Genomic DNA, 26,317 nt, shown 5'->3' on the forward strand with positions numbered 1-26,317 from the left:
CACATTTTTATTGGAGCAAACTGTGATCTGTTTTAAATAGTATACATTTGCAAAATGTATTAATTGTAATGTTTGCAGGCAAATAATAAAATAAAAAATAGTAATAATATATATTATTTTTACATGACCTATTATGCTTTTACAGTTTGTTTTTTTATGAATTGATGTTTCAGTATTGTTTTACTGTTTAACTCTGCTGCTTTATTGGAGCAAGTTGTCACATGTGAAGAACATTGCAATATTTGTTGCAATATGTTGCAAAAAATAAATAAAATGGATTCATATTTATGCATTACCTTTCACACCTTTCTTGTTTCATTAACTGTTTCATAATTGTTTTACTGGACAACGTTGCTGCTTTGTCAGAGCAAAATTGCACGTGTTTAAATTTTATACATTTGCAACATTTATTAATTGCAATATTTGTTTGCAAATAAAAAGCATTGTACACTTTTGTGGTTTTATGAATTGTTGTTTCAAAATTGTCAGTTATATGTGCATACACTGACTATACATAAAACTGTTCAAAACCCCCAAATAATCATAAACAATAACTGTGTAAATATATACATTACCCATATGTATGATGTATTATATATATATATATATATATATATATATATATATATATAATTACTGGTGAAATATTTAGTTCAGTCCACATTTAAAGGATTAGTATTAAAAACTTGCAAATCATTGTTGTCCTTAAAAATACAAGTCTGTACCATTTCTGAAGTTCAACAGTAGGTGGAGACACAGGCCAAGACTTTTAGAAGAATACATTTCATGTAGTACACATTATCTGGAGTGGCTATCCGGGTCTAAAAAGAGAACACATTAATAGTTTAAAAAGAAATGAAAATATCCAAACGATAAATGGAATAATAGAGATTTTGTTCTGCCCTATAGGTTCATTAAAAGACAGTGAATTAAGGTTCTTTTTTAAAATGACACATTTATTCAGACAAACAGATCTTCATTATTTAACAGGCAGCAGAGGACATATGTCAGCAATGTCTGTGGCCACGTCCTTTAAAATCTTACTCTGGTCCACGGTCTGCAGAATAGCTCTGAGATTACACCAAAATACACGCTGCTTGCGTTCATCTGCGGGCCACTCCAAGTATGTTTTCCGCCTTAGCAGCGTTCTTAACTTTAGAAATTTCTTGGGCAGAGAGTCTGTCGGTATGGGCTCCAAAAGAACGAAGACCAGCGAGTCATCATTCACGCTGATGGCCCTGTGCTGGGCGAAGAACAGTTCATAGTTGCACCATTCGCTTTGCACAAAGTTTTTGGACAGGATGAAGAGGCTCTTGTAGCTGTCCTCCACACACTGGATTATATTGTCCACAATCCACTTCCCAGGTTCAAAATCTCTCTCATGGACGCAAAGAGACAGGCCTGACCTTTCTAATGCAGGTACCAGCTGAGAGCCCACCCAGACTGAGTCATGTTGGCTGTAGGAAATGAAGGCATGGTAGCGGAAGGTGGCATTGAGCAATCGATTAGCCTTCTTGGAGCCTCTTCTCTTCATTCGTATCCACACCCAAAGCATTTTGGTGTACCAAACACCATCACAAGCATAAACAGTGATGGCCAGAGCAGCTCCTACCACAAATAACACCGGCAGGACCACAGCAGCCTGCAAGCCCGGTTGACAGGACAGCCACCCGTACTCATACGTCCCCAAACGCCTTCCGGAAAGCGATGGAGGGGTGCTGCAAGCGTAATCCAGTGGCCAATCTAGGAGAAGTGACTTATTCAACTCAGTCATGAACCAAAAGGAATCGCAATCACAGCTAAATGGATTGTGGCCGGCTTTTAAAGTCTTCAGCTTGGGAAGACCTTCCATTGTTTTCTGGCTAATAAAAGTAATTGCGTTCTGGTCAATGTGCAGGCTTACTAACGCAGGAGACCGAAAATCTGCCGGGATGACCTGTATGCTGTTAAAGCTCAAATAGAGGTGTGTTAGTCGGGGAAGCAATGATATACTATTTAAAGGAATGACACTTAAGCCTGTTTTCGAGAGGTCTATCTTCTGGAAGTGTGGTGATAAGAAGCGAAACACATGATCACCTAGATTGTTGTGGCTGAGACTCAGTTCAGTCAGGTGGGACGGCCAAAAACACGGCTTGCCTATGGAAATAGAGTTGAAACTCAAGTCAAGAGACTCTAAGAACTTCATATCATTGACGTTTTTGGCAATCTCGGCGAGGTCGTTGAAACGGTTATGGCTTAGCGAGAGTTTCCTCAAGGCTGGAAACACTTTGTGTGATGAACAGCCACTCCACCAGAAGCCGCTGTCATCCAAGAGGTTGTTTGACAGGTCCAAGACTTGTAGTGACTTTATGGCTGAAATTAGATTACATGGTAGAATATTCATTCCAGTACCAGAGAATTTCAGGTAGGTTAGTTGGTTGATTAGTTCCACGCTCATGTTAACAGTGGGGTAGCGGTACTGATGGTGATGCACACCATCGAGTATGAACGCTCGTAGATTCATGGTGTGATTCTGCTTCGGTAGCTGGAAGCCATCAGGAGTGTCCTCATTGTATGTGATGTTTAAAAAGGCAATTTCCTCAAAAGATGATTTCCAAACATTTTTGAACAGTTTGACCATCACAGAGCTGTTTATCCAGGTGTCTACAATGCTTAAGTTACTGAGGACACGCAAATCTTTAAAAGCATCAAATGGGTCAGTCATTATGCTACACTGGTCCGGGAATAACTTAATGAGCTGAATTTTTTTAGTTTGGGTTTGGTCAAAATCTATAATCATGTCTTTGAAAATGTCAAAATGATGACAAAAAGTCACTTTCAGAATGACTTCCTGTAATGATTTGAGTTGCGAAAAAACGCCCTTTTCATAGTTTCTCAATTCCGTTCTATCTCCAAATATGATTTTTTTCAAACAGATGTTTCGAAGAGGAACAAAGTCTTCCACTTTAACAGAAGTAGCAACAGGACTACCAATCGCAAGGATGGAAAGGTAATTTAAGTTAGCAAATGAGTGTGGAAGCCCATAGTTGGGATATGGATTTCTGAAAAGGTCTAGGATCCTTAGCTGGGGCAAATGCAAATTTGGAATGATGGTTAGATGGTTGTAGGAGATGTTCAGAACTTTGATTTCAGAGTTGTTGCTGAAGGCATCAGGGGAGATGTGTTGAAGTCCACAGTGTGTGATTTTCAGAAAGCAGAGATGGGTTAAACCAGACAGGTCACCATGAACAATGCTGGAGATGTTGTTGTGCGACACATCTAAGTACTCTATGTTGTTTGATAAATGTGATGGTATCCTTGTTAGATTATTATTGGAAAGATCTTTTGTGTGTTCACTGGAACAATATCCGAAATGTTCACCATGTGCTTTAAACGGAAGAACTAAGAGATATGAGATAACAACAGGCCAGACGGCGGAAGACATCCTGTGAAAATAAAAATATTTATATGTATTACATTTTAAATAATATTCATGGATTAATGAAATTTGCATAGATTTATTTAGTTAGATGTGTAACTGAATGAACATACACACACAAACACACACACACACACACACACACACACACACAATAATATAACAGAATAAAATATAATTATATTAAGTATAAAATATTTAAAACATTTTTAAAAATGTACATAATAAAAATAAAATGCAATAATATAATAAAATATTTTACAATTTCCTTGTTTTCGAAATGAACTTATTTTTACATATAACACCCCTAAATATTAAATGACTATTAAACATCTGCTTTGACAAGAAACAAATGAATAAATGGTCATTTACCTTTGATATGAAATGTGAAAATTAGTCAATAAAGAATTTTATGATTTTCCTCCTGTCCATTTACAGCTTGATCTCTGCTGTGCGCATTATTATATGGCTTTATAAAGACACTCTTGCACATGGTATTAACCACATAAAAAAATACACAATGGCATTTTCCTCAGTACTTCAACTTCTCAAATTGCACAACACTGAACTTCCCTAAATGCCCAGAGAAAAAAACCTTATTTGGGTAAAAGAGTGCATCACATATGCTTGCAAAAATGAAGTAAAATGTAATATTTAATGGCAGTACTGTTACGTGTTTAACTGCATTACACAAGAAGCTAAGTATGAAAGTAAAAAAAGGTAGAGCTAATGCACGACACGAACTGCACGGTATCTCTGAGTTGTGCTTATTACCATTTCACGATAGAGTGAAAGACAAACAGTACAGTAAAGAGATGGATCAAAATGCAGCAATTGATTTTATTAAACAAGACCTCAAAGGAACAAAACACTTGGAACACTCAGACTAAAAAAACATGAACAGATCAACCAGTATAATTGCGCGAGAACAGACCATGAACTGAAAGAAACACAGAGCTTAAATATCCAAACAAATTGCATGTAGTCAGCCAGTAGTTGGCAATGTCACTTTGTAAAGAAAAACTACTTCTCTTTAGACAGAACACATATCATTCCATATGCATGTGCATGACGTCACCTTTTTCACAAATTTACGTTTTTTTGTGGTTTAACCAGAGACAATATTGGTATCGTTTTCAAGAACTTGCACTTTGAAACCCATTTCCAATCTTAAAGCTGTAGTTGCAACGCATTCAGTCAGTCCTCTCTAATTTCTGGTCTATCGTATCTTTTTCATATACTGTGTATATATACTGATTGACCAATTTGATTGAAAATGTTAATGCACAATGCACACCACAGCAATCCAGAAAATATATATATTTAGGGATATAATAAAGGCAATGTCAGGGATTAGTAATGAGATTTTAAAAATGTTTAACAGCAGTCACAATGATGATTTCAGGCGACAAAAATATCCAGCCTTTTTTTTCTTTCTTTTTTTTTTGCGGTGACAGAGCTAGGTCAGGTGTAAAAGGGAAGGGTGGAGGGACTTTCCTCACCACTGTCTTACAAGAAACATGTTTACATCTGACATGTCATGATTATGCTTTTTTTATTTTTTATAAATGGACTAAATAACAAAAAAGAAGTTGAATAATTTATCTCATATCTCCAAAATAAATTACGATCATTCCTCAGGCATCTTTTAGATTTTGGTAGAATCCACCGGCAACGATAAATAAAATGGTGTACTGAACAGTTATATATTAATATTATGCAGTATTGTATAGTTTCGCTGTACAACTTGAGTATCTCTTCACATTTCAAATTGATATATGCTATTATTTTAAGGATAATTTAATTTCAGTATAATTCAACACATTAATGTTTTATTTTCTGAAGCACAAAGTAGTTATTGTAAGGTTTTGGCCCACCTGATTTCCGTGACAGTCCTTTCAACTGGCACTTTCCAAGGGCGACATCCCGCACAGTCCAGCTGGCTACTACAAGTCTTTGTCTCAATGGAACTGCAACCAGACTGCAGATTAAATATGAATACGGATTTTTCATGAGCACTGTGTCATTTTGCTAATATTACTAAAGCTCGCTGTTTTTCTGGTTTCTACGTGTTTCCGTGTATTCTAAGATTTTGAGCATTAATTATACCAAATAGATTGACACACATGGTAAGTTGTCTTACCGTATCCGAGTTGAACTGACCATAGTCATTTTGACGAACACCAATAATCCCCTTAGCTGAAACCTCCAAAATAATCAGAGACAAATCCTCCGCTGCTCTCAAATTCATTGAGGTTATCTGAGCGCAAGCCGTGCGGCACATGTTTTTCTCCATTATCATCAGCACCCCAAACTCTACCCCATTCCTGACAGCCAGGTAGATGCCTGCAACAGAAAAAGTACAAGAATCCAGCTGTGATTTATAATTGACTTCTCAAGAGACCTTCTCAAGCAGCTGCGTATAAAGCATAACCACCACCTCAGTCTCGTCATGTTTCATTTGTTTTTGGAAGTATTTTAGATGACTACATATGTGTTCTAAAAACAAAACAGCGCATGATTATTAGTTACCATGAGCGAAGACACAATAACAGAGCAAATATGACAAAGAATATGTGCACGGTTCCCCTTAATGATGGTCAATATACACAGTATGTTCAATAAGGAATAAGAGGACTTATTAAAAGACAAAATTCCAAACAAATGTCTGTATTTTTCTATTTGCTTTGGGAAAAAAAGATTATTTTCAAGAATTCCCAGCAAGAATTCACGTTAGGCCTACATTTTCTGTCTGCCATTTCTCCTTTCTTCCTCTTAGCTTAGGTGTGTAATTTTTGGTAACTAGGCACTGGGTTGTGGCCTTTAAACTCTCTATAAAGTTTTAAGCAGAAGTGGTGACTGATTGATTGACATAAAAACAAGGGAAAGTAATGTCTAATTCTGCCTGCTTTTCAAAGCCATTGAAAAATCAATCAGTGGTTACCTAAGCAATAGATGATATCACTTTATAGTATTTATTAGCCTGCACTCTGGAGATTACACTCACACACACACACACACACACACACACACACACACACACACACACACACACACACACACACACACACACACACACACACACACACACACACACACACACGGGGTGGGTTACAGCCACGAGTTGGAATGTTTTTAGAAAAGCACGTGACTCGTGCCATGTCTTCGTTTTTCCGAAAACACCCGATTGAGATGCGGCTTTTGTATTCCGAAAACACTCGATCACATAAGGCGCCTTCGGTTTTCCGAAAATGCCCGAGCGCAGAGCGGCCGCTCTCCGGAAGATCCGGGTGCTGGGGCTTCAACATAAACAGCAATGGCGGAGGCAGCGGCAGCGTCAACAGCGGCTCCAGCAGTTATCGGAGGCTGGACGAAGCACGTACCCTGCAGGTTAGTGGAGATCCGCCGAGGAACGCGGTTATTGCAACATTTAACGGTCACAAATATAAAACGCAAACGCCTGTGTGTGTGTCGATGTTGAGGCATCGGATAGCGCTGCTGTCTTTGTGCTGAACTGGATGAGTGTGTGTTTGTTGTTGTAGCACAGCGATCAGTCCGACAGCGGTTGCTATTTGCGGTCCTTTCTTCCTCTCTCTCTCTGTGTGTTTAGCTATGAAACATCCGTGTTTGTGAAAAAACAACACGGCACTGCATCAACCACATATGGCAGTCAGTTTGACAGTAAAGAGTTTTCAAGGAAGCCATTAAAATCCTTGAGTTTAACCGTCTGGGCAGCAGCCAATGTGTCAGTGTCAGCTTTGATGATTTATGTATATGAATTCACTTGTCAGGCTTTATTGTAGTCTAGTCATGACTGTACAAAATAACCTATTTTTTAACCCACAAATCTAATGGCATCAAATGCTAGAGAGATTTCAAACACGAGTAATATGTAGTGTTTACATTAGCACTGTTGTCAAATATAACATGCAAATACGAAGGGTTATTTGGGTCATGCTGTTTATTATTCAGTAAATGACGTGGGCTGTGCATCTTAGTCATATTATTTAAGCTCCGTTGCTTGTGTCATGACATATTGATTATTTTATGTTGTATATCAGCCTTTGTTCGTGCCTTCAGATGTGTAAAAGCCTAAAGTGGAGTCTGTGTGAGTGTTGTCATATGGCTCTAGTTTTTTGACCCGTCTTAAAAAAACATCTTCATTTATAGGTATTTCATGCACGGCCTTTGCAAAGAGGGCGACAACTGTCGATATTTACACGACCTCAGTAGCTGCAAGCCAACCATGATCTGCAAGTTCTTTCAAAAGGGATCCTGTGCTTTTGGGGACCGTTGCAGGTAAGACACATAATGATGCAAAGTATTGCATTTGAGTAGATCCTCAAAATGTGCTGAACAAAACAACCGCTCACTTTCACGACAAGATCTGGGCAGATGTTACATAACTTCCAAGGTAATGTAATCTGTATTTCTGTGTTCAGGGTCTGTAACACATGAGTATGTTTAAATGTATTAGAGGTAAGGAAGGCTTCTGAGAAGTGTTGTGTGTTGCTTCATTACATGTACGTGACATCTGAGAAGCAGAATTTTCTGTAAACAAGTTGTTGAGTTTGTCACTTCCTTAAAGGGGTAGTTCACCCAAAATGAATATTCTTTGATAATTTATTCATTCCTATACCTCTACGAGTTTCGTTTTGCTGCGAAAAAAAATTGCTCTTTTTTTGTCCTTGCCATGAGAGAATTTTCATTTTTGCCTGAACTGTGTCTTTAGGAGATGATGTGTAAAAGTAGCTCTTAAAGGTCAAGTTGTGTTTGCATTTAAAGCATTTGTTTTGCATTAATGATGGCGTTTATATATCTGAAGATAAAAAATGGCATACAAACGGACCATTTGCATCTGTGTTGCAGTCATGCTGTCTATGGATATATAAAAACCAACATTAATGCTACACAAATGCAAATGGTCTGTCTGTAGGCCATTTCTTTTAGAGTGCACTTGCCATCTGAAGGTATATAAATGGCAACAAGTGCATATAAACAGACCACCTTTGGCCAATGCAGTGCAAAGGCTCCCGAAGAAGTGTAAAAATTAGCCTGCGAGCCAGACAGTGCAGACAATGTTTGTCTCATATCTGTCTGCGGTCAAGTGTATCCCCATAGTAACTGCTGCCCCCACTATGGCACTATGGGAATGTCTTTGTTTGCCGAGGCTGTTCTATGACAGCATTACATCTGACCGAGAGCTCTCCTTGAGAGGACTGTTTCCTGTGGTTTCAGGGTCTTGAGCTTAAATATCTGATGTCTGGAGTCTAGATTGATGTCTGACAGAGTTGTATTGTCAGCGTTGAGATTATCTTGGGGAGGCGCAGTGATGCTTTTGTCCCCATATGGGGTTTACCGCATTATTGTTCCTGTGTTTATTCCGAGGGAGGGAGGGTGTCCAGCTTTCATTTAGTGTGCGTAGAAAGGGCCTCAATGTATGCTTCATTATGGATGGATTCTCTTTGCTGCTTTGTGTCTATCTCTGTCTCTTGGCTTTCTCCTTCCATGTGCCCTCCCCCCCACCACCTCCACCAATCTGGGGCCCAAATAGAGCAGCGCAATGCACACTGCATGGCAATTACATAACCCTAGTGTGTTAACATGCATCTCTCTCTCTATCTCTCTCTCTCTCCTTCTGCTGCTGTTGCTACCGCCGTCAGGTTCATTCGGTTCATGCTGCCATTCTGCAGTAGCCACTTGTGCTTCCACCGCTGTGTCGTTTATTTCTGCGACCCCCACCCCCACATATATAGGCCGACACACGCGCACAAACCGGGCTAGAATAGGGCTGAACGACCCAAGAGGTTTGAGGATGGAGGGGTCTCTGGATGCTTAAGGAAAGCATTGAAGCGTGTTTTGTCGGGGAATAATGAGACAAATAAAGGTCAGATGCTAAACTATATGATATGACCATTAGATCAGGCTTGTTAGCTATTGTAAATAATACTATGCTTTGATTCCACACATTCACATTAAACTGTTTTTAAAATAATGTGGTTTTCTCTTTTTTTTTTTACTTATAAATGGTACAGTCATTTTTGTTGTACAGTTATTTAAGATTATCTATCTATCTATCTATCTATCTATCTATCTATCTATCTATCTATCTATCTATCTATCTATCTATCTATCTATCTATCTATCTATCTATCTATCTATCTATCTATCTATCTATCTATCTATCTATCTATCTATCACAATCATTACATGTGACAACTAAGCTCTTCCTTACAAACAATTATATTGTCTGAAACATGGCTTGAACTGATAAGAATGTAAATGTTTACCTTGAAATGCAATGTAAGTCGCTTTGGATAAAAGCGTCTGCCAAATGCATAAATATAAATGACTTAAGATGCAAACAACCCAACAACACTACATTACAACCTGTACTTGTACACTAATAAGGATGGGTAACAATTAGTAAGGCTGACTAGTTTACCCAGTTTTTGTTTTTCCTTACATTTTGTTTTTAGTTTTGAAATTTGTAGCCATGGTGTTTTAATTAGCATGCCTGTAGACACTCAAAGCCATTCACAAATGTTACATCTTTAAATGAATCATTTCTGTAAGTGGCTAACTGCTGCATTATAAGTGTGAACAAGACATGTACTCACCATGGTAACCACACAAACGTCAAGTTTGTGACCATATCATCTTATCTTATCTCAATATCATCATATCATCTAAAAAAAACAACAACAACTAGCTGCTTAATGATTATAATGTGCTAAAGCCTGTCTGAATACTTTGTGATTTACATTTTTAATTTAAGGTTTAATTCCCCAACACTCACTTGGGTATTAATACTAGTAAAACTGCAATAACACTTCATAACTATTACAAACCACAGAGAGCAAGTTTTGCAAAACAAATTTCTAGAAGCTCTCACTTCAGATACACTACTTGGGTCCAGGGGTGCATTTTCATTGCACTGCATGGCTTGCCTAGAGTACCAGTCTATGCATTATTGTATTTTCATTAAATTTGCATTGTGCCCCAGGTATGAACATACCAAACCTGCCAAGCAAGACGAAGTCCCTAGTTCTAAGCCGTCGGTGCCGCTGACCGCTGCTCCCCTTGCTGGCACTCCTGATCCCGTTTCTGATGGGCCAGGTGGCACGAGCGACGCCCAGGAGAAGCCCCAAGGCTCGGGGGCAGTGGACTGGGTCAATGCTGCCGAGTTCGTGCCAGGGCAGCCCTACTGTGGGAGGGGTGAGTGTAGCAGGGAAAGATGTTCAGTTGTTACTGCCAAGACAATCTGTGAAAACATGGTGCCAGGAGATAAGCAAAGCATTCAGTGTACAATATAAAAGTTTTTAATTTTACAATAATGCTTTTATAATTAGTTTGCTTGACGAATTCCTTGGTTTATAATAATAATGCTATCACTGTGGCAAGCTTCTTCATTTCTGTATACACAAACCACAGGATCCGAATCTCGCTTCCTGGAAAATAAATTCGACAAAGCGTACCTGGATTCTCTTACTCTGATTCTTTGACAATCAGATTAGGCTTAAAGTAGATACTTTTCAATACGTTTTTGTAAATAATGCAGTAATTGATTGGTAAAACTTAGCAGGTTCAGATCCACATTTCATGAAAAAACAATGAACAGCAATTGTACAGTATTTATTAATCTATTGTTGATATAAGTCAAGTTTGTTAATGAAGTAGGAACTAATGTTAACTTGTACTGTTTGGAAGTTAAATGTATTAGTGTGTCGAAATTAACATTAACCAAGATTAACAAATACTGTAAAAGTATTGTTTATTGTTAGTTCATGATACAGAATGCATTAACTTTTAATAACTAATTTAACCTTATTTTAAAGTGTTACCAATTGATTTTTACCATGGTATTTACACTTGCATGCCTGGCAAGCACTTTTATCCAAAGCGAGTACATTCAAGCTACACATTTTATCAGCATTGACTGGGTATCGAACCCATGACCTTGGGAGGAACACCAAGGAATGCTGTGCTGACGCACGATGTGAAGCCAACTTAACCATGGTAAAATCACTAATCCTAAAAACTTTGGTAAAGGATCTGCAACATGATATAAAAAATGCCATTGTTCAATAAATAGTTGCTTTTATAAATAATAATTTCACTGATTGCATCATATCAATAATTAAAACTAAAAATAATTCTTCAATAAAAAAAAAGAAAAAAAAAAGAAGCTAAAACCATAAATAAACATTGGGGGATTTTATTTTTTATTTTTTTTATTTAAATCTTGCTTTGGCTATTAACTGAAATAAAATATGTTGAAGTGCTAAAATGACCAAAACTGAAATAAAAATAAATTAAAGCTGAATAGAACTATTTAAAATACAAAACTACTAAAAATGACTCAAAATATACGAATAAAAGCCGATTCAAAGTATAAATAAATACTATAATAGTATATAAATGATACTAAAATAACACTGGCATGCAGTAATGTAGCCCTTTAGCCCCATTGCAGGCCAGTGGCCAAAGGGGTGTGCATTTATCGCCATTTTATGATTCAGCTCATACAAACAGAACTAGCTGTTTTATGATGTAGCATGAATACTCAGCCCCTTGCTAAGCGACTGACCCGGCACACACAGCCGATCTCAGGCTGTGCTCCATCAGTGCGCTCTCTTGTTCTTGCTGGCCCAAACCCCCTTACATTCATCATAAAGAGTGGCTTCATCAGCAAAGAGCTGAAGGAACAGTGCTGTTTCTTTCCTAGTCTTTGGGTGGCAGCCAAAACTCTTACATTCAGGCAAGCAGGTGCTTTTCTTTCAGCTTTACTATGGTAGACCACAATACGAAACTGGTATTTAGGTTCACTAAAGGTTTCTTCAACCCACACCGCAATACGCTGTTGTTTTCCTATTCTTATCTCAGGAACTTGGTTGCTAAACCTTAAAATCGTTCCTTTTTTGTTCCTCCTGCAGCTGAACCAGTGCTGTTTGAGGGGCCTGGTCCTCTCATCGAAGAGGAATATGAGAAAGATCAAGCTAACAAAGAAATGAAGAAACAGCTTTGCCCGTACGCCGCCGTTGGCGAATGTCGCTACGGCCTCAACTGCGCCTACCTCCACGGCGACGTGTGCGACATGTGTGGCCTACAGGTTCTACACCCTTCAGACACTTCCCAGCGCTCGCAACACATCAAGGTTAGTAGTGGATTGACATTCTGTTTTCATCCTCTTTGTTTTCTGAGATTTTAGAGTAAAATCTCCTCCTGTTAACGGCAGGCTTGCATCGAGGCTCACGAGAAGGACATGGAAATCTCATTTGCCATCCAGCGTAGTAAGGACATGATGTGTGGCGTGTGCATGGAGGTGGTGTTCGAGAAAACCAACCCCAGCGAACGGCGTTTTGGCATCCTCTCCAACTGCAGCCACTGCTACTGCCTCAAGTGCATCAGGAAATGGCGGAGCGCCAAGCAGTTCGAGAGCAAAATCATAAAGTAAGACCGTCCTTAAGATAATTAAGCGTTTATTAAGTTGAATAGGATTCTAGGGAGGTGATCTTAAATCTTTTGTAATGTTACGGTAATTATCGCTAATTGTAATTGTCCACCTCTTCTTTTAAAGATCAGTACTAGTGTAAAAGGGAGAATCAAATTTATGTTAAATGAATATGTTCTCCGTCAGGTCCTGCCCAGAGTGTCGAATCACATCGAACTTTGTCATACCAAGCGAATACTGGGTGGAGGACAAGGATGAGAAGCAGCAACTCATTCAGAAGTACAAGGATGGCATGGGGTACATGCTTCTGAATTTTACATTTCTGATACAAGTATTCTGCTTTAAATAATAGTTCCTCCCAATCCATGATCAATCCAAGAAGCGTTTGGCTTAAATGGTGTTTAATGACAATGAAGTGCCATTTTTGAAGTCCATACAGATTTTGTAGTCCTTTAGTTGAGGGTAACATTAAAGTGAGTAAATAACAGAATTGTCATTTTTGGCTGATGTGTCATTTTAAACCTGAAGCATTTTAAACAAAATTGCAGTTCTGTGGGGTTTTGTGATCTATTTGTTTAGCTAATTAGTTTTATCCATATTCGCACCCAGGGGTAAATCTTGCCGATATTTCGATGAAGGCCGTGGGACCTGTCCGTTTGGAGCCAACTGCTTTTATAAACATGCTTTTCCTGATGGCCGTCTGGAAGAGCCTCAACCCCAGAGGAGACAGACCGGCTCCAATGGAAGAAACCGGGTAAAGCTTCTACTGAAGTCTAAGGGTTATTTTGTCTCGATGTTAATGCCAAACTGCAAATTTCGTTTCGGCTTGGCTAAAAGCATATCGAATTTACTTAATGACGTGCAACAAATTTGCATTATTGAAATCTGTATTGCAGAGCTCCAGACGGACGCCACTCTGGGATCTTTTTGACGAGCGGGAGAACAACGACTCCTTTGACAACGAAGACGAGGAGATGGTGACGTTCGAGCTCAGCGAGATGCTCCTCATGCTTCTGGCTGCCGGAACCGACGATGACGTCACCGACTCCGAAGATGAGTGGGACTTGTTCCACGAAGAGCTGGACGATTACTATGAGCTGTACCTATAGCAGGGCTCCCTCCATCCTTCGCTAACTCCCTCCTACTAACCCTCGTCCCAATTTACTCTACTTCTATCCCTGTTAGAAACTAGACAGGACTGTCTTGTGTGACTGATGGGCAGTAGCGTCTTTTTTCCCCTGTGTTGTGGCAGTGCCTTTCAGCAGGCCATTAAAAACAATGAATTCATTTCAAATACAATAAATGAATATAAAACACACGTCAAAAGACAAAAAATTGCTCTTGTACTAAAATATTTTCTAGAAAGCCTTCTCCATTCTGTGAGTCTGTTCATGTCTGGTTAATGTACTAGAATAAGTATAAAGAGCAAAAACAAAAGTAATTTAAAAAATTGCTAGAAAGGACACTAAGTTATATATGAAATTGGAAAGATATAGCTCACGAACCTTGCCCGAGTTTATCTCGGGTGTGGGTTTGACATGTTTATCATTGACTGTGAGGATACAGCAACGGTGTATGACTTCACTAACTTGTGGCTGTTAATGCTTCTGATATTTTTGAAATATCTCTCTTCTCATGCACTGATTCTGAATGGTGGGAGGTGGTGGTGGCGGTGAGCTTCCTGGATTTCACAAATGCACTCGTCAACATTCACGCGGACAACTCGTAACATTTATCCTATGTAATGTCCTTTTGTTTCCCTCTTAAATTATCCACTGAGATTTTTTTTGTACCTGTTATTAAGCTGTACCTGATTAGCTGTGGTATCCCATGGGAAGTCCCTATGAACTGAGTGTGCCGAAATTTTGTGAATCTGGACTCCCAAATGCCGACTTAAATGCATTCAAATATGAAGCTGAATGTTCATCAGTTTAACTGTCTATTAATTGTAAATCTGTTTTGCTTCAGTGAGTATTGCATATTAAGCTCAGCTGGCAGTAGTCAAACCACAAACACCTAATTGTTATTCGGTTCTTGTCGAACTTGGTTGATATGCATATGTTTATACAGAAATGTGCTTGTTTTCTATGGTTCAGAACCATCCAATGTAACTTGAAATTAAAGTTTATTATCAAAGTATTATTTTTCTGTGGATTTTTATTTGAGTTGTATCACTGATGGTTTGTACAGTAGTTAAACTCAGGTGGTGTTTGGTAAATGAGACTAGACTGTTATCACGGTATGTAATTTAGCAGTTATGCTCTGGGCTTATTATAAGTTGAATATGAGTTTAAAAAAAAGTCGTCTTCGTTCTGGTCTAAAGTATATAAAATGGTGTTATTTTTGGCAAATTAAGAATATACCTAAAACAACCTTTTAGGAACAGATGGTTTAAATCTTAACTTAAAGCTGCAGTCCGTAGTTTTTCCTCTTTATTGCCATCTCTGTTCGAAATCCGCAATTGCAGTTATTCGCGGAATTATCAACTTTTCGTGGGTTGTGCCTCGGCACGGCACAGCGCGGATGAATCCAATGTTTTGAGGAGAATGTGCGACTGTCAGTCACCGCGCCGGTGTGGATACTGTCATTCGGAATCACAGCCGAGACTCCTTTATGTGTACAGATGTGACGTAATGACGCAAAGACATGCTCGAATTTCCCGCGGAAATCCACCAGTACCACTGGAATTAAAAACATTATTACAAGCTTACCGTTTTGAATCGAGCTAAGGCAAGCAGATAGTTTTGAACACTGGCTGGTTATGTACTTGCTCAAAAATTTATTTTGGATAATTTTTAACTCAAAAAAATGACGGACTGTAGCTTTAATTTTCAAAGAAAATCTGCAATAAGAATACAGCCTATGCCCTATACATAATTTAACTAAAGCTATGTACAGCATTCTTTTAACATGAAACAATGCTCTGACTCTCCCACATTAATAACTCAGATAAATAATGGATAAATGATAAAATTCATACTAGGCTTCTGATGTCCTACATCAGGCATCTGTGAGTGATCATGCTTGAATGCACATCACATCATCAGACAAATGTGACTGTTATAAAAGAACCGCTTTGGAGAGGCCATTTGCATTTTACTTATTTTACATTTTTATGGAAGCTGCTTTGTGAAAAAGCACATCATATCTCATCAACATTATCCTTACTTTATCTACATTATCTTTTCCAAAACAAATCAAATCAAAATAATTTTTATTCAGGGAATGCCCCTTTTTCATACATTATCAGCATTATTAACGTTTTAATTTTAATGAAATATTGTTTCACCATGTTTTCACCAAGAATATTGTGCATTAGCAAAAAAGTACTTGAAATTATAAAAATGACAATTAATACATCTTGCACCTCTTGATGGAAATAACATCAAAACATTTATTTCCATTAAGAGGTGCATACATTTTTGGTCAAGATCTTGTATTGACAATGCAAGAGTCAAGCACAATATAAAGTCTACTCCAGCAAATCCCAAAGACTTTCAATGAATTTAAGGTCTGGACTCAGAGTGAAATGTGTGAAAATTATTCTTCATGCTCTCTCCCAATCCCTCCCTCCCTTTCACAATCTTAAAAATTAAATTAAATGCAGTATAATTTTAAACGTGGATATGAGATGTTTTAACATTAATTCACGTTTTCAATCAACTTCAGCATCATTTTATTCATTGACTTGAGTTCATAATTTATCAGTTTTTATTTGGAGGGATTGGGTAAATGCACTCCAATCCAACGGAATTCCATAACGGGATTTCTTCCTCTGCCCCCCTTGAGCGGCTATCATTACACTAGCACAGCCAAAACAAGTCGGGAGGAGAAGGAATGAATTACAATGACTGCTGAAATCATAAAAGACATCTCCCAGCCCGACTCACCTGTCTCCTCAGCACCAGAAAACGGACAGCTGCTGTTCATCCGAAGCGTCGCGTCCAGGAGAGACACGCAGACCACCAGCGGCAGTGCCAACCTCGAGGAGGGCAGCTCCCAGCCCCTGGTCTCCTCTGCCACCGCTCAGCCTCAGTCTTACACCATGACATCGAGCGAATTCATGCAGTCCACCCCTCTGTTCGTGCAGAGGTCTAAGAAGAACCTGTTTTATAAGATCTTGTGCTTCCTCGTGCTCGTTCTGCAAGGAGGCATGTTGGATTTCTACCTCATCGTCTTCACGGATCTATACTGGTGCTCGTGGATAGCCACGGATTTGGTGGTTATATCGGGATGGGCGATCTTCTTCATGAAAAACGCCAGGAGTAAGCGAGAACGAGCCTGTGGTTTCCACCAGAAGAGCTCCATCTTCGGGTGCAACCTCGGAGAGTTCACCTTCGCGTACTTAGCATGGCTCATCTACGTGATCGCGTCCACCCCGAAAGTGGTGCTCGTTCTGGAAACGTCCATCCTGGATCTTATTGCCCTGAAGGTGCCATTTGGCATCACTGGGTTCAAAATAACCATGTTGCTCTGCGCGCCTTTGCTTTACTGCCTCATCAACTCCATCATTGAAGACCCTAACGGTGCCACGCGCTTTCACTCCCAAGGCTCCTTCATGAGCACCTGCTTAGACATCCTGGACAGCTTCACTCTGGTGGAACTGGTCCTTAAAAATGAAATCGCCAACATATACCTTAGGTACACGGTCATATCCGTGTATTTCATCGCATTGGGCGTTCCGGTTATTTGGCTTTACGAGTTGACGGCCTCGGAGATGAACTGTCGCTGGATTTGGGCGAGGTTCTTCACCGGCGTTCTGCTCAACGCACCGCTCTTGGTGGTCAGATGTTTCCTCGTCTTTGTTTACAAAATGCCCATATCGGTTTTCATGTTCAAGAACATCTTCTTCCTGGGGTGTAAGTGCCTGGAGCTGGTTGAGCAGTGCGTGTCCTTACGAGGTGTCCGGAGGTTTGCACGTGGACGTAGGGGTAACACAGCCCAGTTCTCCCATTGCGTTTCCGAAAACGACATGTGTCCCCACGGTTATGTGAACACGCTGGCTGTCAATACACAGTCGTAGATGCTCATTAAGGACTAACGCTCACCGGAGGCCACGTCCTACAACAGCTGCATCAGCCCTTTTAAGGGGAGGTAACTTGCAGGTGCTAACGTCCTTTCTTATTATTTCAAATTAAATAAAAATGAACCAATAAATAAAATGTACTTTGACTACCTTTTTGTTAAAGTGCAATTATGAGGTGGTTTAACAGTACAGTAACCACAAAATACTAGCAAATACGCTCTCGCGAACGGAGGTAACCATAGCAACAGTCCGCGAGCGTTAAAATAGATAAAACTGTTTATCAGTTTATTTTATAATTAAAAATCACAAATAAATAACAAATAAATATTTGCTAATTGGGATTAAAAATACTGATAAAAAATCCTTTAACAAATCTGCTCCCCGCAGGTAACGGAATAATTGGCTCACTCGCCCTTTACGTTTTTTGATGAATATGCAAATTATCGTTACTCCTTTTTACATTTTCACAGGTGTGCAAAATATAGGCCTAACAAGTGAAACTAAACACAGAAACAGTTTAAGTCTAATTAACTCAGTGATCATTGTCTGGCTCTTTTGTAAAAAGGCTGTTTATTTTACTAAATTAAAAAACAACAAAAACACTCTGACAATTACAATATCATAGGAAGCAAAAGTAGGATTCTGTACAAATATTGAAATATTTTGTTTAGCTATACAAGCAAAATGCCATTTGTGTCAGACATTCCCAAAAAACAGCTAACTGATCGTACATTATTTACATTGTATAGATGATAGGCCTATAAAATAAAAAATATGTTTATAAACATGTTAGCTAGTATTTGAGATGTTTTGGGAAAAATTGTGCTAAATCAAATAGGCAAATCCAACCTAAATCCACATTTGTGCCCGCAGTACCTCTCCTTAAAGGGAAAGTTCACCCAGAAATGAAAATGTAGTCATTTACTCACTCTCGTGTTGTTCCACACCTGTATGAGTTTCTTTATTCTGTTGAACACAAAAGATGATGTTGGTAATCAAACAGTTTAAGTTGACAATAGCCGTTGACTACTGTCCACTGTAATGCTAACATTCTTTAAAATATCATCTTTTGTGTTCAACAGAAGAAAGAAACTCATACAGGTTTGGAACAACTTGAGGGTGAGTAAATGATGACAAAATGTTCATTTTTGGGTGAACTATCCCTTCTCCTCCACTCTCAACAGGTGCTACAACCAAACCACTCAACGTGCCAATGAAAAACATTCCCACCTGTGACCTCTGCAGTATATACTTAATGTATTGGGATGTGACTGTAACCAGTGCTTATATGATGGTACGAGAATCTTTGATTTGCACTTGTTTTGTGAGGCACTTTAATTACGTGAGGACTATTCAACTGAGGAAATGTTAAGTGCAATGTTGTATAATTTATTTTCTATGTAAAAATGTCCTCAATTTAGTAGGCTATAATGTAGACAGATGTTTATAGTGTTTTCAGACACCTTGTCAAGAGATGTTCCTAAATGCACTTATCAAAAGTGTAAATATGCCTTGTGACTTGTTAGGCTTGGTGTACACTTCAAATTGTGAATGTGATGTAGTCCTTTCCTATTTGAAATACTGTGTTAGTGGCAATGGTACTTTGGACTGGAAACTGCCGAACGGTGTATGATACAAATTCGTGATGTTCCTGAATGTTAATAGGCTAAGCATAGGATCTATGAGGAAAACTGTAATCCATCTTTAATGACCAAACTCCATTGCTGCTCCCAACCAGCCATATTGCCATCATAAGTTTTTACAAGGCTACCTCTTTACAGAACCTCATGTTTGAAATCATGAACCAGTTGGTTTATCTGCTCAATTCCAGATGCTATTTTATTCATGCCAGTAAATGAGGTATGATTATCACAATTAATAACATTTGGACCAACCAAGACAATTGTGATAGCGCAGATGGACAGATTGCGAGAGGACACAATCTTATTTAATTAATCTACATGCAGTGCATCTGTGTATGTATATTTCAAAGCTCTTTAGTTACACTAAGAATTACACCAGAAACCGGAACAGATATGTCAAAGCCAAATCATTTGCTTAATATCCAAATCTCAGTCAAATTTTCCACCTTAAATGGACAGTTCACACAAAAATAATAATTTACTCACCCTCATGTCATTTCAAACCTGCAAGACTTACTTTCTTCTGTGGAACACAAAAAAATATATTTTGAACAATGTTTTTGTGCATATAATGGAAGACAATGGGGTCCAAAACAATGTTGGGTTGGACCCCATTGACCTTCATTGTATGGACAACAATTTTATTTATTTTTTAATATATATCTTCTGAAGAAAGAAATGGATGCAGGTTTAGAGTGACCTGAGGGTGAGTAATTATATTTGTAACATAATACTAATTTTAGGGCGAATTATCAACAGTTTGGCTGAACACTACAGTAAGAAAACTTGTCCTGTCACTTTTAGTTAAAACAGCAGAGTATTTTATATTCTAGTGTAACATGTAATTAATAACAAGTGTGCATCCTTATTCTAACATATTATTACTCTTGTGCTTTGAGGATTGGGGTACAGGGTGAGCTAAATGTGTTAAATATGCAGGCCGAAAGTGCATTATGGGTTTTTTTGTGCCTCATTGCGCAGTATTTAACCTGACAAATATATACCACTGCATACTACGCATGTTTTTTAAACTACAGGTTTTAGAGTATGTACATATTACATAACCTTTTTTGACAAGGAAATCGACTTCCAACCCCACCTCTCTCTATTTATCCACAATGTTTTACAGAGGATTTTCTTGCAAGGGCTTTATTTTGCAAGTTAAGTTACTGTTATGTTTACATAAGACATTATTTGCACTGTAACAGCTGCAAGGGTCTGGAAGTATCCTAGTTAAATTGGTTAAAAAGTAATTTGAGGTCCAAAGTCGGATGAAATTTGAAGCAAATAAAGTTATTCTTTATCTAAATTATAGTAAAAAGCACACAACAGAAGATTACCAAAGACATCTACTCATATAAAAGTATATACAAACTTCCATAGTAGATGGTTATAGCTGTTAAACTGGAATAAACTATTAAAAAAGTAACTCTAGTGCAATATAATACAACGAAACATTTCGTCTGAGCAATTAATATGAAAAACAGGACAAATGTATCATTGCAAGCCCAACCAAATGACTTAGACTTGTGTTCAGTAGCTAAACATATCTTTTATCATGTGCTGTGCTGTTCTATATCATGCTGTTTAACAAGGTACTTGTTCTGCTCCACAGTAAAAGTGAACCAATCACACCTTTGTGTTCGTGTCTAATCATTTGTTATTGATGAAACATTTATGAAACAGCTGATCACTGAACTCATTATCCATCTAGTCTATTTCCTATTGTCCTTCCGTTCGAATGTTTTAGGAGTGACGACCAACCATAGACAGTTCAAGAACTTTCTGGCACACCACGGCACACAGCAAAAAGACACTGAAGAAATTCAGATCTCCATTGTTTTGTTGCAGAAACTGGAAGAGATGGGGCTTTTCAGGAAAAGTTCCATTTGTAACTTGGCTAGGTCTTCCTGAATCTTGGGATCTTCTCTCACTGTGGAATACCTGGAACCGTATCCCTGATCGGACCCTCGTGATGGTCTCGTCTCAGAAGCTCCCTCCATTTCACTTTCCTCCATCTCCATTGGCTGGGATATGTCCATAAAATGGAAGCTGTCCTCCATCGAGGGTGGAGGTGCTTCTAAAAAGCGTATTCTGCTGTCCTTCAGATAATTATCTGACCATTCTCCCATTGGAAACGCAATAGGAGGATGTGAGGTTTCCACTGGTACTGGTTCGGCAAGGAGATATGGGTAGATTTGTGGGTCCACTGGTGTCACACTGGGTACTTCAAGAGGACTTTCTATTGCTGGATAATAGGAAAGTACTTCGCTGTTATGTGGCTGGACTCTAGGATTAATAATCATTATGGGCGACTCTTCAGGATTCTCATGAATTTGGGGAATTACGGTGCAAACGCTCTGTGTGTCTTGATGGATGTCCACCTCTTTTACAAGGATTGGGAGTCCGTTGTTATACACCGGCACTAATTCATATATTGGCGGTATGGGCACCTCAAAAAGTGCATCTGTTTCTCCTCTCACATCCTCCTCGCTAGTCACGCACTCTTTCTCAAACCAGTCCGGATTCTTCATTTGGTGCACCTGGAAGGCTTCGATCGCACTCCTCAAGGCTTCGCCCGAGGCGCATTTGAAGTACTCTTCTTTTCCAATACCCTCGATGCAGTGCACCGTCCCTTGCTGATACTTCTCCACATCCAGGATACGGAAGTAAAGCTCCTCGAAATGCTTCATCAGCTTGTATTTGACCGCAATGTCAAACAAAGACGGCACATCGCCTTCGCTGCATACATCTTCAAAGTAAGCCACCAAATACTTCCCGTAGGAAGCCGGACGCTGCATATCAGGTGTAATCAGCTGAAGGGCGAGAGTCAGCATATCACCGATCGGAGAGCACACATCCTCCCGGAGGAGGACTCTAGGCTCTCCGCAGATCGCCCCCCACTTGGCTTGCACTCCTCGGGAGCAGAGGACCAAGATCTTGTTTGACGTCTGCTCGATGTGTCGCTTTTTTTGCTCAATCCACTGCAGCCGGCCAATAGTGCCAAGCCAAGTCGTGTCAAGTAGGTCCAGCACAACCTCAGTGCCGCATTTAGCCCGCAGGAAGGCGCAAAGCTTCAGGACTATGTCTGTGTAAAGAGGGTGATCTCTGGAGTAGATGATCAATATGGATCGTGGGCCGGGTAGAACTGGCGGTTCTACAGGTGTTTTTTCCAGGTGTTTCTGTTCTGCATCTGTATTAAAATACATTTTAAAAAATTAGAAACACGGATAAACCTTGAAAATGATCATTTACTGCATATAAGATTTATTGTTGCAGTCCTCCTAGCACTGCTTATGTGGCTAACCACAGGAAGTTACTCTGCAAAGATATCACTGCCAGTGTTGTGACACACATGAGAAACATCACAGTCTTTAAAGATAAAAATAACCATCTTAAATGTCACTGCTTACCTGGTTTCCTGCGGCGCAAATAAATGGCAAAAACAACAATGCCACAAATTAGGAGGCATAATCCAACACAAATAATCCAAAGTACTGAGTTGTTCTCGGGAGGGATTTGTGTTCCTAAGGAACATACATAAAATGAGTAAAGAGGCATAATATGTTTTACTGTATTTTTTTCTTACTAGTTCAAAAAGTGAAATCGTTCCATACACACCAGGGTAACATATGTTACAACTATGGTTTATTCGACGACAGTCGTTGGCACACTTCCGAAAATATGGCTGGATCTAAATAGGAAAAGAACAATATTTATATCATTTATATCCTTGCATATAATAATTATATTACTTCATTCATTAATTTAGCGCACGTTTAGGCCTACACACCTGAACATCGAAATTGCAGCATGTGCGTGGCCAGTTCTCCAGGCCATATGTCACATTTATTAACGTCTTGCTCTCCTAAAAGAGTTCAAATAGTCAGCCTTGTTCTTTTAGATATATTTAAATATCCATAGATAAAATGTCTTACATTATAAAGAGTCTTCGTTACGCGGTCCCTATCGCACTTCAAAAAAATGGTGTATTTGTCTGCATTCTCTCCAGGATTAAACGCAACATACAGAATATCCTTGCCATTTAGACCTGTAGTCCTCCCCACAGTAATATTGGGTTGCCATGTTTCCCCTAAGAGAAACATCTCATATTTTTAGATGTGCATGTATACTTTAATACTGAACTAAGGTGGTTTCTATGTGTATTATCTATTTGATTAAGGTAAACCAGTTATAAATAAGTTCTTCTCTCACCTCTCTCAAAACAGATTTTGGTCCTTTGCATCAAAGGATCATCACAACCTGTGGTTACAGATTGAAACTGAATATAAACTGTAATGTAGATTTAAGCAAGGAATTTGGTCAAATTTAGCACTTACCTGGAACATCAACTGTTCGGTTAACATTGTAACTAGTGTGCTGTAAATTTGGCTTGGGAAGATTGGAGACAGTCACTACATATTTACTGCCTGGATCTACCACAACTTTATCCAGAGAAAAAGACCACTAAAATAGAATAGATAATATATCAGTATCTTTGAAAAAATATATAATAATTCAATCAATCGATCAATCGTCTTGCCTTTTCACCAGCATTCCTTCTCATGGACTTAAATTCCTGCAGGAAATTGAAATGAACACACAGATGTTCATTGGTGGATGATTTCATCACACTAAGCTCTGTTCCTTTCAAATGCATTATGCTTCCTGCAAACAAAGAAGACAAAAAAAGATTAATAAACTTGATGACTACAAGCTATAAATGCCTACTGAAAAGACAAAATGAAAATAAAGATCCTTTTTAAAACCATGAAATATGGCTTTTTGAAAATGTTATAACACTTTACAATAAGGTTCCATTTGTTAAGATTACTAAAATTAGTTAACATAAACTAACAAAGAAAAATACTTCTAAAGCATTTTTTAATCACAGTTAAATGTTAAGTTCAACCTTTATTAATATATTATTAAAATAAATGTTTTATCTATTAACATTTTTCATGGACCTGAACTAACAATGAACAGTTGTATTTTTATTAACTAACTAAATGACCAAAGATTAATAAATGCTGTAACAAATGCATTATCCATTGTTAATTAATGTTAGTTAATGTATTAAGTAATGGTATAATGGGACCTTATTGTAAAGTTGTAGCGTTATCATAGCTTTTAATAAACTAAAATATAGGTTTAAACATTCAATTTAAGTGTCCCTTTGCTTTAAATTTGTTTTACTATGGCAAGGAATTGAAATGGATTTCTCCACATTCACATAATGTAACAAACATATCTAATGATAATCTAATGTAATCTAATCTGAAAACTCACGACACCGCCTACAACAAGTGACCCACCGTCATCTTTTGCTTTCCATTCTGCCACGATCACTGGCTCCCAATCATCTTTCATATTTCTTTTCACATCAACATACACTTTTAATTCATCAGGGCCGCTGGGAGTGAAATCTGAAGGAATGAGCCATCCTTTATACATGCAATTATCTGTGGGGGGAAAATCATTAAACCATTAGTTAAAAAAAAATATATATATATATATATATATATATATATATATATATATATATATATATATATATATATAATCCAAAATATTATTATTAATAATAACAATCGTAATATTAATAATAATAAAACATTTCCAATGAGAATAATAATAATAAAAAAAGAAAAGCACTTACTAAACTCTGCCTCACATTGTACTTCCTGGAGAGAGAAAGAGAAAGAAACAACAATGAATGACACAAATATGAGTCTAAAACTTCAAACCCCCAAAGAGCCAAATATCAGATGTCTAAATAAACACATAGAGACTATTAAACATAGGCCTATTAAACGTTTTATGGTATCTGGTGATCTTTTTGTATTATCTTACCTCTTGTGTACAGTTCAGAGAGAGCCCATTATCCATAAGTCTGAGATTCAGCACTACAGGTGTGAAGGTGAAAAACAAAACACCTTTCAGGTACAAGAAACTCATGATCCTACATAAACCTCAGTATAGCTGAATCGATTAAGACAAGTTTTAATAGACTAAGTTCGTCTGAGGTAAACAAGGTGGCGTACGTAGGTGCAGGAAACAGCCGACCTAAAAAAGCTTCCTGGAATCATTGTAATATGCAAAGCAACGTGACTCATATTTCGTGTTCTTTGGAAACTCGCGACGCTGCAAAACTGGAACAACCAATTAGCAAAGCGTTGTTTATGTTGCGTCGCGTCACGTAATAAGATGTGTAGGCTACTGTACAGTTCACGTCTTGTGCGTCATTTTTTTGATAGTTTGCATTATTATTATGAACTATTATTGCTTAGAATAACAGAGACAAGGCACAAAAATTACTCAACGCCAAGAGAATAAAACAAAAACAACAAAAAACAACAACATGGCAGATGATTAGTGTCAGCACGAAAACAGAAAGGATAAAAATTAGGAAACCGGAAACATGTAAAGAAACTATTAAAATAAATAAATAATCAATAAAGAAAAAGTATACTTAAAAGTAGCCTATATAAAAACCTTTAAACAACACTGGAGTGTTTTGCATAAATGTTAACGCCGAACGTTATCTTAAAACACTTTTAGCACTTAATTTAGCATGTAATATTATTATTAATACGATATTAATAGTTAAGTAGGCCTAAAGCAGCACATTTGAACACTTTATTTAACATTTAACACTATATAACATTTTATTTTAAATGTTTATTGTTTGCATCATTTATTCAACAGTTGCAGTTATTTTATATATTGTAAATGAACATTTATTTTGGTGTTGTTACGTTAATGAGCATATATTT

General features: G+C 38.1%; 4 protein-coding genes across 6 annotated transcripts; 2 read left to right on the forward strand and 2 right to left on the reverse strand.

Annotated features, from left to right (window-relative positions):
- Positions 1–935: 935 nt before the first annotated feature.
- On the reverse strand, positions 936–6,538 carry LOC309496942 (toll-like receptor 1). Of its 3 annotated transcripts, XM_082167143.1 has the most exons (4): positions 5,582–6,538; positions 5,296–5,399; positions 3,791–5,063; positions 936–3,425 (listed from the first exon to the last, which is right to left on the reverse strand). In XM_082167143.1, exon 4 carries the CDS (start codon positions 3,422–3,424, stop codon positions 980–982), a length of 2,445 nt encoding a protein of 814 aa, XP_082023269.1. In that variant the 5' UTR covers position 3,425; positions 3,791–5,063; positions 5,296–5,399; positions 5,582–6,538; the 3' UTR covers positions 936–979. The 3 variants fall into 3 exon arrangements, with proteins under 3 accessions (XP_082023269.1, XP_082023268.1, XP_082023267.1); XM_082167142.1 differs by lacking the exon at positions 3,791–5,063; XM_082167141.1 differs by lacking the exon at positions 3,791–5,063 and having other exon boundaries at positions 5,562–6,538.
- A 117-nt stretch (positions 6,539–6,655) lies between these two features.
- Positions 6,656–15,011, forward strand: mkrn1 (makorin, ring finger protein, 1). The gene is made up of 8 exons (XM_082167145.1): positions 6,656–6,808; positions 7,589–7,717; positions 10,425–10,636; positions 12,355–12,575; positions 12,657–12,871; positions 13,059–13,169; positions 13,482–13,626; positions 13,769–15,011. The coding sequence occupies exons 1-8, from the start codon at positions 6,735–6,737 to the stop codon at positions 13,979–13,981; spliced, it is 1,320 nt and encodes a 439-aa protein (XP_082023271.1). The 5' UTR covers positions 6,656–6,734; the 3' UTR covers positions 13,982–15,011.
- Positions 15,012–15,479: 468 nt separating this feature from the next.
- Positions 15,480–20,315, forward strand: tmem121b (transmembrane protein 121B). The gene has a single exon (XM_082167146.1). The coding sequence runs from the start codon at positions 16,720–16,722 to the stop codon at positions 17,893–17,895; it is 1,176 nt and encodes a 391-aa protein (XP_082023272.1). The 5' UTR covers positions 15,480–16,719; the 3' UTR covers positions 17,896–20,315.
- A 498-nt stretch (positions 20,316–20,813) lies between these two features.
- Positions 20,814–25,635, reverse strand: il17ra1a (interleukin 17 receptor A1a). Its single transcript, XM_082167144.1, has 11 exons — positions 25,395–25,635; positions 25,201–25,225; positions 24,857–25,003; positions 24,085–24,209; positions 23,882–24,008; positions 23,757–23,804; positions 23,480–23,634; positions 23,335–23,409; positions 23,163–23,235; positions 22,955–23,068; positions 20,814–22,734 (listed from the first exon to the last, which is right to left on the reverse strand). The coding sequence occupies exons 1-11, from the start codon at positions 25,497–25,499 to the stop codon at positions 21,368–21,370; spliced, it is 2,361 nt and encodes a 786-aa protein (XP_082023270.1). The 5' UTR covers positions 25,500–25,635; the 3' UTR covers positions 20,814–21,367.
- Positions 25,636–26,317: the final 682 nt, after the last annotated feature.

The sequence above is a fragment of the Leuciscus leuciscus genome, assembly GCF_965113295.1.
Source record: "Leuciscus leuciscus genome assembly, chromosome: 4".
In the NCBI taxonomy this organism is placed as follows: Eukaryota; Metazoa; Chordata; class Actinopteri; order Cypriniformes; family Leuciscidae; genus Leuciscus; species Leuciscus leuciscus.

Bases quoted from the DNA above. Each gene is read 5' to 3' on its own strand.
- LOC309496942 (XM_082167141.1), bottom strand. From the start codon at position 5,720: ATGATAATGGAGAAAAACATGTGCCGCACGGCTTGCGCTCAGATAACC. The intron at 5,400-5,561 runs GTAAGACAACTT...TTTAATCTGCAG, and splicing joins GTCAGTTCAACTCGGATACG to TCTGGTTGCAGTTCCATTGA. The intron at 3,426-5,295 runs GTGGGCCAAAAC...TTATTTTCACAG, and splicing joins AGGACTGTCACGGAAATCAG to GATGTCTTCCGCCGTCTGGC.
- mkrn1 (XM_082167145.1), top strand. From the start codon at position 6,735: ATGGCGGAGGCAGCGGCAGCGTCAACAGCGGCTCCAGCAGTTATCGGA. The intron at 10,637-12,354 runs GTGAGTGTAGCA...TTCCTCCTGCAG, and splicing joins GCAGCCCTACTGTGGGAGGG to CTGAACCAGTGCTGTTTGAG. The intron at 13,170-13,481 runs GTACATGCTTCT...ATTCGCACCCAG, and splicing joins AAGTACAAGGATGGCATGGG to GGGTAAATCTTGCCGATATT.
- tmem121b (XM_082167146.1), top strand. From the start codon at position 16,720: ATGACTGCTGAAATCATAAAAGACATCTCCCAGCCCGACTCACCTGTC.
- il17ra1a (XM_082167144.1), bottom strand. From the start codon at position 25,499: ATGAGTTTCTTGTACCTGAAAGGTGTTTTGTTTTTCACCTTCACACCT. The intron at 25,004-25,200 runs GTAAGTGCTTTT...TTCCCCCCACAG, and splicing joins ACAATGTGAGGCAGAGTTTA to ATAATTGCATGTATAAAGGA. The intron at 22,735-22,954 runs GTAAGCAGTGAC...ATTTTAATACAG, and splicing joins TTTGCGCCGCAGGAAACCAG to ATGCAGAACAGAAACACCTG.